The following is a 14,128-nucleotide window of genomic DNA, read 5'->3' as shown; positions in this document are numbered from 1 at the left end:
ATTGAAAAAAATTCTTCTTCAACTAAGGTAAATTTATTTATTAAAATAGCAAAGTTTGAAAAAAAAAAAACTTTTAGGAAAAAATAAAAGAAATTGAAATGAAAAACTCAAATGTATCTAAAACGATTTACTATTCTTCAAGTTACTTAAAAAATAAAATATTTAAATTACTGTTATTTTTGCATTCTGCTACAGTATTAGCTTACAACCACTTGTCATTTGTCATCTTAATTGTCAAAGAATTTGTCCAACTAATATCACAATTATTGGAATTTCAATTTCTAGAACTTTTGTCTACTTTAGATGACTTTTTATAAAGTTCAATTTTAAAATCTCTTCAGAAATCGTTTTATTTTTTAAATTTTATTTTTCCAAAAAGTATTTATTTGAATAACAATCGATCATAATTGATCTTTGAAGCGATCGATCTATTCACTTAAAATTTTGCCTAATCAAACAGAAAAAAAGAATCAATGGGTATCATTGATCAATTAAATTTATTTTTGATAATCATTTCTTAGCAGATTTTTGCAAAGTATAATTTCATATCAATAAAATAAAAAAGTTAACTAAAATTTTCTTTTTTTTACATATTATTTTTGAATTTTGTAAATAATTCTAAAATTTTCTATGGAAAATATTCTGTTAAAATTTTGCTTTGTTGTAAATTTTTTGTCATCAATTCTCGTTTTTTGAATTAAATTATTTTTGAACTAATTTATTATTAAATTTCAAATAATTACATACTAATTTAATTAGAGCAAAAATTTACTTATAACATAAAAGAAATAAATATTAGATTTGAACTTGTATATTAAATTTTTACGATTTTAATAAAATTATAGATCAAAGAACGGATAGCAAAACTATACAAAAATTTTGCTAACCAAATTTGATTCGAGTTCAAACAATCTTTGGTTTAAACAATCGTTGTCTCAAATGCTATGGCATGGATATATTTCTCATAGTAGTTTTTTGCTCTTTTAAATGCGAACAAATTTTATTTTATTTTATTTCTAAAAAGTAATTAACTCATTTTATTGAAATTAATTTATTTTCTACTCCAAATCGATAATACTTTCTTACATTTTAAACTTTTTATTTATTTCTTTTTTTTTGTCAAAGTGGTAAATTAATAATATTAATTAAGGTAAGTTTGTCATTAGCAGTTTAATTTATATTTGAATAATACTATAATCGACAATGAAATTTCGAGAAAAAAAATTATGTTTGTTGGAAAACATTTGTTTTTTTTTTCTTTCAAATTTTAAAAATAAAAATTTAATGATTTTTTTTTTTTTTGTTGAATTTATTTTATGATAAATTTGAAAGCAGCAGAAGAAAGGAGGAATATTTTGTTATTAGTATGTATTATGTAATTAATTAATTAATTAATTAATTAACAATACAATTTGCATATTGTATTTTTGGAGAATTTAGTTCAGTTTTGTTGATATAACTAATATTTTTCAATAAGTTAGAAAAGAAATTGTTCGTATATTTTATGATCGGTATTTGCCTCCCTGATACAGTGACATCAATAATTGTAGTATAGGAAATTGATGGGATAGATGGTGACAACAGAGACAGAGGGATGGTTAGAAAATTTGAAGGTATATTGAGAGAGAGAGAGGTATACAGCAAAATAGAAATTACTATTGAAGTTAAATGATTGAGTTGACAATTTGAGGGAATTTCCAAATTTCCATTCAATAATATCAAGTTAAAATACCAGTTTCGATTGAGAAAAAAAGAAAAAAATCGCTTGTTTATTGACCTATTTCAATCATTTTGAATGTACAAAAGTGGATAGAATTATTTATGCTTCAAAGTAATATTAAATAGTAATTGTTAAGTATGCTTACTCTAAGCATTTTTTTTTTTTTTTCATTTGAAATTTCATTTTTAATTATAACTTCGATATTTTTTTTTTTTTACCTCATATTGACTATTCTAATTCTAATTCTATTTTATTTTATTCCTAAATTTCAATTAAACTTTTTTAGATTTTAAGATGGATTATTATCAAATTGGAAGTTTATTTCGTAAATGCAAATGTCACCATGAAATTGAATCAAGAATGATTTGTGTCAAAGAGAATATGATGAAAGCACATTTGGAAGTGAAAAATCAACTAATTTATAGTTTAGAAAATATTATCGATGAGCAAGAAGGACGAATTCGAACTATGGATGATTATATTAATGGTATGTTAATTATTAAAAAATTTAAATTAGTAATTATTAAAATTAGCTTTTAATCTAAATATTAAATTTTGAATAAGAAGCAAAGATTAAAAAGATTACTTTTATAATTTTACATAGTTTTATAACAGAAATTTTTTTTTATTTTTTGTGTGTTTGTTTTAAAATTAATATATTTTAGGTCGAATTAAATCATTTAGTACACAACAAAATAAAATTCTCAAAGGTATCTCTCTGCTATCACTTGAATTTGGTACTTTAAGTGAAGAAAATTTGGCACTTAAAGAAGCGCTCATCAATGCACAACGCTCAATACGTCTATTACAATTAAAAATAGACAATCCTTTATTAACTCAGGTTAAATTTATGACAAAAAAATTTTTTTTTTAAAAAAAAATTTTGAGATTTTAATTTACAAAAATGTTATAAATAAATATTAAATTAAAAAAATTAAGATTAAAAATTGAAGATCAAATAAACAATAAATTCATGTAAGCTCTCCAATACTTCTTATATCATAAATTTTATTTTTAAATTTTCAAATATTTAAGTAAAAAAAAAAAAAAGTTTTTTTTAATTAGTATATTAAATATTTTTATTTTATTAAAATATATCTATTACAAAAAAATTCTAAAGAAATATATTTATTATTCTATTAAAACATTTGTATTATTAAATGTATTTATTTTTATTAAAGCTATTTTGGTGTCATTTCATTTTTGTCACTTATATTATAAAATTAATTAATTAATTAATTAATTAAGATACCGGAAAAAATTGATAAAATATGTCAAACAGATGAAAGAAAACAACAGCAATCTTTGAATTTTCATCTTCAATTGCATACTGCAAAAGATCACAAAGAAATTGACGCTGAAATTTTGTGTGAAACAAATAATAATAACCATCGATTATTCTATGATCAACAAATAATAGCAACGTTACAAGAAAGTGTGAAACAATTGATGAAAGCAAAGGTTTTTTTTGGAATTAATATCATTCGAAATTTTAATAAATTAAATTTAAATTTAATTTTAGGAAATAATTTCCTTCCTAAGCTTTTTCTTTCCATTTCTCGTTTATTAATAATAATTTTCTTTTTTTTTTTCATTTATCATCAAATATTTCAGATGCATTTAAATTATAATTTTTAGATTGAATTAAGAAAATTAGCAAGTGATATTCAACTAACAATACGTGAAGAGTTACGTGTAATACGAAAAGAAACGGAAACACGAATTGATTGTATCATTAATTCATTAATGAAACGATATCAAAAGGAAATTAATGCTCGAAAACGATTGCATAATAAATTAGTGGAAATGAACGGTAATTTATCGATAACGATTAATTGATTAAATTAAAATTTAATAAAAATTATTAACGAATCTTTTTTTTTAAATAAAAAACAAAAAATTATTAAGGTAATATTCGTGTTTTTTGCCGTATACGACCAGCATTAGAGAGTAATTATTCCAAATTATCATTGTTCATTGATCCATTTGATAATGGCTCAATTATCATTGATAATATCAATGGTGATCGAAGGAAATTTAATTGTGATCGAGCTTTTAATGAAAAGCATACACAATCTGATGTAAGCATAATTGTTATATAATTTCTAGAGTTTTAATATAAATTATTTTAACATAATTTCTGATATTAAAGTAAAAGTTACTTTAAATTTGAATGATTAACTTAATTATTAATTTTTACACGCTAATTCTTTAAGTTTTTCATCTAAAAGTAATATTTTAATCAATTTTTTTATTCAATAAAAACAATTTTAAATCGTTTAATTTTTGCATAAAAATTTCGGTTTTTTTTTTCTTTTCTTTCTGTCATAAATGTAAAAAGAATAAAGGAAAATGAATAATAAACAAACAAATAAAAATGTTTTATTAAATAAACGAAAGCAAAAAAAAAAGAAAGAAAACTAAAATTAGTAATCAAACAAATGTTTAAAAAAAAAAAAATAATAATAAAAAAGAAATAAATTTGAAGATCTTTGAAGAAATTTGTCCAGTTATAACAAGTTGTATGGATGGTTATAATGTGTGTATATTTGCATACGGACATACAGGAAGTGGTAAAACATATACTATGGAGGTTGTTTGATAAGTTATTTTAATTAATGTTAATTTAATTAGAGAGGAAGAAAGAATTTGATATTAAATTTTAGCATGAATTACTTGTAGTATTTTCATCATTAAATATTTTATATTCAATTAGATTATCATTTAACTAATACTTTTAAAGAAATCAATTAAAACTTTTTAGATTACTTTTAAAGGAATTAACTATAAAATTGTATTTTTTTTTATATGTTTAATTGAAATTTATTAATTTTCTCATAAAGCAAAGATTAAAATCGAAAATTAATTAAACTAATTTTAGGGCTTACCAAATGATCCGGGAATATATCAACGATCATTAATTCATTTATTTCGAATAGCGAATGAGCGATTAAATGATATTGATTATACAATTTCAGTATCAATGTTAGAAATATACAATGAAAAAATCAGGTATATTTTAAATTTATTTTTTAAATTTACAAATAACAATTTTATTTTATTTTTTTTTTTTTTTTTTTTTTGAAATTAAAATTTGATATAAAATTTTTAGAGATTTATTATCAAATAGTAAAAATAATCTGCCAATACGAATTGGTAACGATGGTATGTTAGATATTCCGGGCTTACTTGTACTTAATGTAAGTACGTTACAAGAAGTACAGGAAGTATTGAAGAAAGGACAAATGAATCGGGTAAATAATAATTTTCCATATATCAGTTTGTTTATTGAAATTGTTTATTGAAATAAATTGAAAGTAATGGACCCATTCAGAAATGACTGTATAATTGTTGATGTCACCACAATCTTAAATTTATAACAGGCAAGTGCGACTACTGACCTAAATGACCGTTCGAGCCGTTCACATGCCATTGTTTGTGTTCGAGTTCGATCAGTTAATCGTACAACAAATGATATTTCAGAAAGTAAATTTCAAATAATTCATCAAAAATATGAAATTTACTTTTAAGTGAAATTTGACCATTGAAAAGAATTAAAATGTTTGATTGTCACATATTAATTTTGAAATGGTTATTGTTGTTATTAGCATATGTAATGTTATTAGTATCATATAGTTTAGTCTTACATTAACAATGATTACGGATCAGATTTGAAATTGAATATGAATATTGAAATACTGAAATTAGTAGCATTTTGTATACAGTTCACAAATTTATTTATGACTTTCAGGTCGATTAAATTTAGTTGACTTGGCAGGTTCAGAACGTGTTAGCCAATCCGGTGCAACAGGTCAACAGCTTAAAGAGGCACAATGCATAAATAGGTCATTGTCAGAGTTAGGTAACGTTGTTAGTGCCTTACGACAACGACAGCAACATATTCCATTCCGGAATTGTCAACTGACACGTCTACTTGAAAATTGTTTGAGTAAGCTAGCAACTGACTAATTTGCTAATTAAATTTCAAATATTTTTTATATCCCCAAACTATCTAAGATTATCATTATTTTAATTTTTGGATGAATAATTGCTAAATCTAAACTAATGTCATAATTTCATCAAATTAATAATCAAAAATTTTACTGTTCAGATGGAGACAGTAAGACGTTAGTGGTTGTGCAATTAGCGCCAGATACAACTGCAATTCAAGAAATTCTTAGCAGCCTGAATTTTGCTGATAAATTAAGTAAAGTACAAAGGAGAAATCAAAGTTCGAAAACATCACAAATTAGCATTGGATTGTTATCAACACCATCCAAACATGAAAGGCATTGTAATTCTAAAGTTTTCAATAACTTGTATATTTGTTCTTAATTAATTTTTATTTTGTTTTATTTTAATTGATTAATTGAATGATTTGTTTTAATTGATTAGGATGAATTCTTTATGCTTTGTTGTTTAATTAATTTTTTATATTTAAAATTAATTTTTTTAGTTTCAAAATAATAATCTAATACGGATATGTGCAAAAGTAACATTCTTTGTGGGTATGCATTTTTTGCTTTTCCATTTGCATACAAAGTATTTCAGGTCACGTCTGGATCCTGGCTTTTTACGTTCTATGAGCGTACGTGTGAAGAAATGAATGTAATCGATGCCACAATAATATATAAAATGTATTGGTAGTCATTAATTATATTTGAGTAAAAATATGTTTTTTTTTTTTGAAATAAAATTCTTGATTTCTTTTCTGAAACAAACAAAAACAATAAAATGAAATTTAGTCAAAGCATAAACAATTGTTTTAACAAATAAAATTCGAAATCCTGGCACCTGAAATAGTTTAACTTTATTTCAACTGATTATACTTGGACAAGTTATTGAAATCATTGTTGTTTTAATCAACAAAAATGAAAAAAAAAAAAAAAAATTTTTGAAACTTTGATATCTTTCTTTACTGAAGTAATCAATAACTTTATTTCTTAACATAACAAATAATCGAAGTAGCATTAAGCTAAAGTAAACAAATTCAGTTATCCAGAGAAGATTACCATGGTAACCAAATGACATTGATATTTCATTCTTTAAACTATTTAATCAATTTATTTAACATTTAGTATTATTTTACAATTATCAGAAATTCAAATACTTTTTATAGAAAAAAGATTACTTAAAAATACTTAAATATAATACTATGTATTATATTTAAGTATTTTTGCTCATTAAATATTGCATACTATTAAGGAAATAATTTAATTCAATGTTTAATTTTTTTTGTTATTATTAATTTTTAAGAAATTTAAATTTTTAAAATTTAGGAAATTTTCAAATTTTAGTATGAAAAAAAGTGAAAATAGTAGCAGCAAATGGGTATCAGCTCTACAAGCCACATCTCTTGGCCTTAATACCCTTCCAAGTTGTGTTTGTTTGGCTGATCTTTATGGTGATGGTGATTATAAATTAGTAATTGGTGATTTTGGCACCGAGAAATATGATATCCAATTGAAAGTGTTTCGAGGTTTACAAATTATTGGCGCAAATGTCCTCAGCGATTTACCAGCTGCCTTAGTGTCATTCAATAATGAAAATGTAAGTATTCAAAAATTCATATTATTTCTATATATATTTATTAAATCTCAAATCTTTAGAATTTGATTTCAGAAATTTATTGTATTTACTTGTGGCATATTTTGATAGGTTTAATTTTTGCTATTCCTAATTGTAAAATTCATTTGTTTTAATCAAATTCATTATAGATACAACCTAGCTTAGCATCACTCGCGGTAGCTTGTGGTTCATCAATTTTAATTTACAAAAATTTAAAACCATTTTACAAGTTTACACCACCATCATTGGAAATAAACGCAGATGAAGCAGAAGCTTGGCGACATGTTAAAGCTGGTCACATTAATACCTCACAACTTCATGCTGTACTCATCAAATTACTTCATCAGGTTCTATCATTTTGTTTAAAAATAAATTAAAAAAAAAAGTTTAATTTATTGAAGTCTGTTACAATTAAGCAATAAAATTTTTTGAGAAATGCAATCAATCATTTTTTTTTTAAGACTTTTTGATTTAAATGATAAAAAATATTTTAAAGAAATGAGATACTGATAAAAATGATAAGTAAATTTTATCATAGCTTGGTGGCATGGAATTGACAACTCGTTCGCAAGCATTTTTATGTAGTAAAGAAAGCGATCGAGAAAGTATACTTCAACAATGTCTAAATAGTAAACTAGTCCATCAAAGTACCATAACTTGTATGACAACAATGAAACGATCGAGCGCAGAGCTTAGCGCCATCGATTGTATCATTTGCGCCACTGAATATGGATATGTTTATTGTATCGATACACAAGCATTTACCATTTTAACTCAATGTAAAATACCAGGAGTTCCTGTATTTCTTTATGCTGCAGGTTAATATCAAAGTATATTTAAAATGATAAAAAGCTAAATTTTAAATTCTCAATTTTTAAAAAATACATTTTGATTAATAAACATTAAGCAAATATTTGATTAAAATTGCTATTTATATTGTAAAATTTAAGAATATTACTTGTCGTATTTCAGGTTTATATGAAGTTGATTATCGAATATTTGTAAGTACAAGAGATTCAGAAATTTTTTGTATCAAACGAGATATGAAATCAGTATTGAATCCAATTATCACTATGACAGCTGATATTATTGATATGATTCGTGTTGGAAAACAGGTCAATAATTAATCGATGATATATGTCAAATAGTAAGATATTAGAAGATAATTTATCAGGAATTTTTATAACACTAAAATTAGATTAATTATTGTTTAACAAATTAATTAGCAAAAATTTTCTTTCAAACATTTTTCTCAGTAATATAACTTTTTCTTAATTAGTCTGAAAGTGTTGCATATATCATTGACAAATTTAAGAATTTAAAAATTTAAGAATTGACAAATTTAAGAAATTTAAGAATGAACTTAAAAAAAAAATTTTAAGTCTGATTATTTAAAAGTTTGTCATATAACCTAGTTCTTAAATAATTTTATTTAATTTTATTATTTATTATGGTACTATTATTGGTACATTTGTCATTTCTTCTCCTTTCGGCATATTATTTCAACATTTAAATATAATCAGAAAGTACCAATAGATGAATTCATCTTTTCTTTTTTTTCAAAATTTGTCATGAAAATTTTTGTAACTTAAATGAAAACCAAGTATGAATTTCATGTTAGCTAGTGGTAGCATGTACCGATCAGACAATATCGTTTTTTTCTGCCAATGGAAAATGTCAAAATAAAATAAAATTGGATGAAACGATATGTGGTATCGATACTTTTACTTATGAACCTAAACAATATGTTTCTCTCTTAGTTGCACTCAATAAAGAGGTTCATTTTTATTTTAATAAAAAAAAAGAAAAAACCTAAATTTGAATTTGTATCTAAGCATTAATTTAATTTCATTTTAAAAAAAAAAAAAATATATTGTAAGATAGAAATTTACAAACAAAGAAATATCATCCATCACTATCATTTCACTTTTTTGATAAGTGATAAATTTAGTTGATCTATTCATATAGATGCTTAAAATTTACTTTCATATAAAATTTATTGATCTTAAAGTAAATTTTCAGGTGAGAATTTACAATGAAACATCATTAGTGGATCAACAGGTAATTAATGAACCTATAAATTGGATTAAATATGGACAGTTGGGGCGTGAACAAGGTGCACTAATTATTGGCACAATATGTATGTTTAAATTTAGGCCTTTTATTTATTTGTTTATTTGTATTAATTACTTACTCATTAACTCATTTAGAACTTACTTACTCATTAACTCATTTAAAATTTACTTACTCATTAACTCATTTAAAATTTACTTACTCATTAACTCATTTAAAACTTACTTACTCATTAACTCATTTAAAACTCATTTACTCATTAACTCAAAAATTTTTTTTGATTTCTATGCTAATCATTTTTCAATATTTTTAACATATTCAAAAAAGAAATATGCACATATATGAAAGAAAAAATAAATTTCAAGAATAAAAATAAAATATTTTTGCAAAAAGACAAATAAATAAATTAAAATTTATAAGCAAATGAAATTGGAACTTAAATTTAAATTTCATTTTTCATTCCTTTTTCTGTCCTATAAAATATTCATTATAATATACAAATGGAAAAGAATGTCAGAATGGATTTAAGTTAGTGCTAGCATTTATTTACTATTATCGTTTCTTTAGTCTCATTGTGATATCATACTTAAATATTTAATAATTTTTGATATAACAATAAGAAATACTTTTTTAAAAAAAAAAAATTTTCAAGCTGGTGGCTTAATTGTCAAACTTTTCCGTCGAACAGCAACACTGGAAGAGAAAATTGGAGAAATTGGCCCTGTACAAGCACAATTTCGTAAATTAAACATACCACGTAGGACGCAAATTTACGTCGATCAAACAACACGTGAACGTAAACATGCGCAACTTATGCATCAGGTATTTAGCATTGTTAGTTTTACACAAACTAAAATGAAAATCATTTATAGAAAAGATCATAAGTGTATTACTAATTGAAGTTTCATTAATTAATTAATTAATTTGAACGAATAAAATTTGTAAAAATTCTTATTCAAATAATTTTTAAAATTATTTGAATTAATAAAAATAAATTTTGCAATGAAATTTAACCTGGATAATTTATGTTAATCTAATCTTTAATTGATTTTTAATTTTCATATATGCAATAAAATGTTGCATTTTCCATTTGAGTTTTTTTCGTTTGAAATTCAAATCCTTAATTTCAATCTCTTCGTTGTTAATGATATAAATATCAATCGGGTAGGTAGATAAATGATAAATGATAAACAAAGTTATTATGCGACAAATTTATTTATCCTAAATTATTCTTCGCTTAGAACAAAGAAAACGATTTGCAGCCTTTTTTTTTTTTTTTTTTTTTTTTGATCTTTTCCTTTTGTTTTGCTTATTTTGTTGTATCTCATTGATTTCTACTGATTTTATCAAATACAATTAAACCTTTTGTTCTATTATTGAAGAAAATTCCTTTTTCAAATTCCATTCTTTCTTTTTTTATTACTAAAGGAAATGTAGCAAATCTATGACAATGAGTAATGATATTTGATTTTCATGATAAAGACTGATTGTAGATATCAGTGATAATGATAATGATTATAGCAAAATGTGATATAGACTTCAATAATAATAATTAATAGCTTAATAATTGATTAGTTTCTAACAATAATAATTGCTAATGAATTTAATATAAATTTAAAATACATTGTTTAGGTCTTTCAAAGGGATCTATTTATGTTACGATTATCAGTTACTAAAGCTTTTGCAAATTTAACACAAAATTCATTAAATTCAATATCGACTAAAAAAAATGAAGCAGTAGAAATATCCGTTGAAATTAATGGTTTTGGACCAATTTTCCGGATGATTGTTAAACTTCAAGCTACTTCGTATGTTTTTTTTTTTTTTTTTTTTAATAAAGAAATTTAATTTTGTTTCGTTTTTTCTTTTTTTTTTTTTATTCAATCTTTTCTCTTTGTAATATAAAATAAATTCATTGGAAAATAGATTTTATTTGTGTGAATTATTGTTAAAAGTAAACAATAATAAATATTTTTGTTATTGTCATTCTATTCTTATTTGTAGACTATTTATTTATTTGTTTATTTTTAAAATTTTAGATTCATTTCAAAATTAATAAAATAATTTATTAGCAAATTAATATTAATATTAATAAAATAATTTATTAGCAAAAATTTGCATGCATCATTTCAGCCAAACACCTCTTCAGCATCTTTATTTGATGTTTCACTACAATCCGGATTTATATGAATTTGAAGATTCATCAATTCCGGTTCCAGCATTAGTATCTGGAATGACATATGTATTTCATATTGTTGTGCGTTGCCTGAATCCGGAAAAGGGTATTTCGGATGATGTCCGGATAATTTTAGCTGATAACTGTAAGATAATCGTTGCTGCATTGGTTACTATGCCTATTAGTGAAATGAGCCTATTAGATTGATTTGTTTATTTAATATTTTAAAAATTGAAATTGAAATTTGTATTATTATAAAGTAATTTTGTGATGTACGTTTATATTAATGTGTATAAATAATATAAATAGTAAAATAATGATTGTTACTTACTTACAAGTAATTTGGTTCATATACTTATCATTAAATTCTTTCAAATTTGAAAACAAAACAACTTTTTGCTTAAATTACAAAAATCGACTGAGTAATTATAAATTATAAGTAATTGTTTTAACTATAAAACGTAAAAAAATCAGTTGAAATAATTTTTAAAACATATTTATAAATTTGCAAACTTTAATAGCTATTAAAAGTATAAGTAAGTACAGGTCTTCTCTCATTTGCTATATCATTTTCTCTATATTAATATGTATATTTTAAAAATTGAATTCAAATTCGAATCTGATTTTACTAAAATTATTTAAATGCAATTAAAAGTTGAAATTTGGAGAAAAAAAGTTTATTATAAAAATGATAATTAGTTTTACAAAGGATAAAATTGGCGAAATGTTTAAAATTTATTTTATTGTTTTAATTTTAATTGAGCAAAAAAAGAAAGAATTATCATACTTTTATTTTCCAGCATTTCAAAAATTTGAATTTTTATTTTACAATAAATTTAAATGCATTAAGTGATAAGAAGTGATAATCATTATCACATGTTAACATTACATAAATAATATTCGCTCATTAGAATTACACAAAAGATAAAATTGAGGAAATGTTTGTATTTCTTTAAAAAATGAAAAAGTTTTCCTAAAAAAAAAAAAAAAAAATCAAAAAAAAAAAAAAAAAAAAATCAAAATATTTTAGAGTTTCAAATTACAAAAAAAAAAAAAAAACTTTTACTAAAATGATAAGAATTGAGTCGATTATTTACTTCTGTACAATTTCAGATTATAATTTAGGATTTTGAAATTACATTCCTTTAAAACTGCATTTCTTTAAAAAAAAATACTTCCAAAAAAAAGAAATAATTGCAATTTTATTGTAAGAGGTTGTTATTACTCTTTCTTTATCATTATCACCTATGTCCTATCACTGTTATCACTATTATCACTATTATTTATGCACACGACATTCTGTCATCATTTCAAACTAATGAAATGTCATCTAGACTTACTGTCCTTCACTCAGTGTCTCTTTTTTTTTTTTAAATTTGTTTTGACAATATCAGTTATATCTTATGAAGTGTTAACATTCCCACATTAAAATTAAAAAACTGGAAATTCATTGTCAAAATTTTGTTTATTTTTTTTTTTTTTCATTTTTCGGAAAAATGCTGTTATCAAATGTTGAGAATCGCTTGAAAGAACAAAAAAAAAAGGAAAAAATAACACATAATATTGTTTAATTTAAAAGTTGCAATTTAAAAATAACAAAATTTATTTATTATTTAATATACTAAATTCCAATTTTTAAATTTCTATTAATTCTTATTTTTTTTTTTGCTAAATAATTAGTTAATCAATAAATTATGCTAATATTACATTTATTATGTTTAATTTTTTTTGGCTAATTGTTATCATTAAGTAATCAATTTTGAATAAATAATATGTAAATGATAACAATGATAACAATGATAATATGCTAATTGGGAAGAAAAAAAAAAGCACAAACAATTATTAAATGTTAAGTAACAGATAATCCTTACTTTAATCCTTATTTTATTACTTTTAAAATTTTTGAAACGATGTAGGAATTTAAAATCGATGGATAACATTGAAAAAAAAAAAAGGTGTAAAATCTTTTTATAGTTTATTTATTTTATTTTTTTTTTTTAAATAACATTTAATAAACAGAAGTGTTTAATGTCTTTCTTTTTTTTTTTTTTTGTATAAATACCTCAAGCAAAATTCTTTTGAAAAAAAAAAATTGAAATTTGTAAATAGCATTTTTCAAAAAAAAAAAAAAACTTTCTACTTTGTGAAGCACAAAAAAAAAAAAAAAAAAACAAGATTGTTAAATATGATTTTTCCTACATTTTATCCTTCTTCCTTCTCTTATCTAAATCAAAAAATTTTATCATAGCCAGTCTACTATTTCAAATTTTCTTTTTTTTTTTTTTACAGAAACAAGATGATAAGTGAGTTTAAAAATAATTTAATTTTATTCAAGTGTTATTTCTCTTCACAATTTTTCAAAAACTTGTCACTTCTCTCTCTCTCTCTCTCTCAATTTTTTTTTTTTTTTTAATTTATTTAATTGACAATGTTTTGCATAAATATTATTTATGAGTGAGGAGATTGCAAAAGACACAAATTGTTAACGAAAAACTTGTTGATAAAATTGTTTTTATAGCGTTTATTTCAATAAGTTATATTTAACAAGCTTATTTGTAATTTCATTTTAGTAAATTATCAATTTAAAAGGA

General features: G+C 22.4%; 2 protein-coding genes across 3 annotated transcripts; both read left to right on the top strand.

The window, feature by feature from the left end:
* Window positions 1-2,101: 2,101 nt before the first annotated feature.
* On the top strand, window positions 2,102-6,326 carry Bma-klp-3 (Kinesin-like protein klp-3, putative; the record flags this gene model as incomplete). The annotated part of the gene is made up of 12 exons (XM_043078210.1): window positions 2,102-2,207; window positions 2,386-2,561; window positions 2,969-3,181; window positions 3,359-3,533; window positions 3,629-3,801; window positions 4,209-4,313; window positions 4,602-4,732; window positions 4,833-4,974; window positions 5,104-5,206; window positions 5,472-5,669; window positions 5,832-6,009; window positions 6,272-6,326. 12 exons carry the CDS (start codon window positions 2,102-2,104, stop codon window positions 6,324-6,326), a joined length of 1,755 nt encoding a protein of 584 aa, XP_042934144.1.
* A 692-nt stretch (window positions 6,327-7,018) lies between these two features.
* Bma-bbs-1 (Uncharacterized protein) lies at window positions 7,019-11,744 on the top strand (the record flags this gene model as incomplete). Of its 2 annotated transcripts, none has more annotated exons than XM_043078209.1 (9): window positions 7,019-7,270; window positions 7,519-7,635; window positions 7,827-8,106; window positions 8,261-8,403; window positions 8,910-9,065; window positions 9,311-9,428; window positions 10,014-10,183; window positions 10,994-11,169; window positions 11,495-11,744. In XM_043078209.1, 9 exons carry the CDS (start codon window positions 7,019-7,021, stop codon window positions 11,742-11,744), a joined length of 1,662 nt encoding a protein of 553 aa, XP_042934143.1. The 2 variants fall into 2 exon arrangements, with proteins under 2 accessions (XP_042934143.1, XP_042934142.1); XM_043078208.1 differs by having other exon boundaries at window positions 7,438-7,635.
* Between the last annotated feature and the right edge of the window lie 2,384 nt (window positions 11,745-14,128).

Source organism: Brugia malayi, assembly GCF_000002995.4.
Source record: "Brugia malayi strain FR3 genome assembly, contig: Bm_v4_Chr2_contig_001, whole genome shotgun sequence".
Lineage (NCBI taxonomy): Eukaryota > Metazoa > Nematoda > Chromadorea > Rhabditida > Onchocercidae > Brugia > Brugia malayi.
This window is presented reverse-complemented; position numbering and strand designations above follow the sequence as displayed.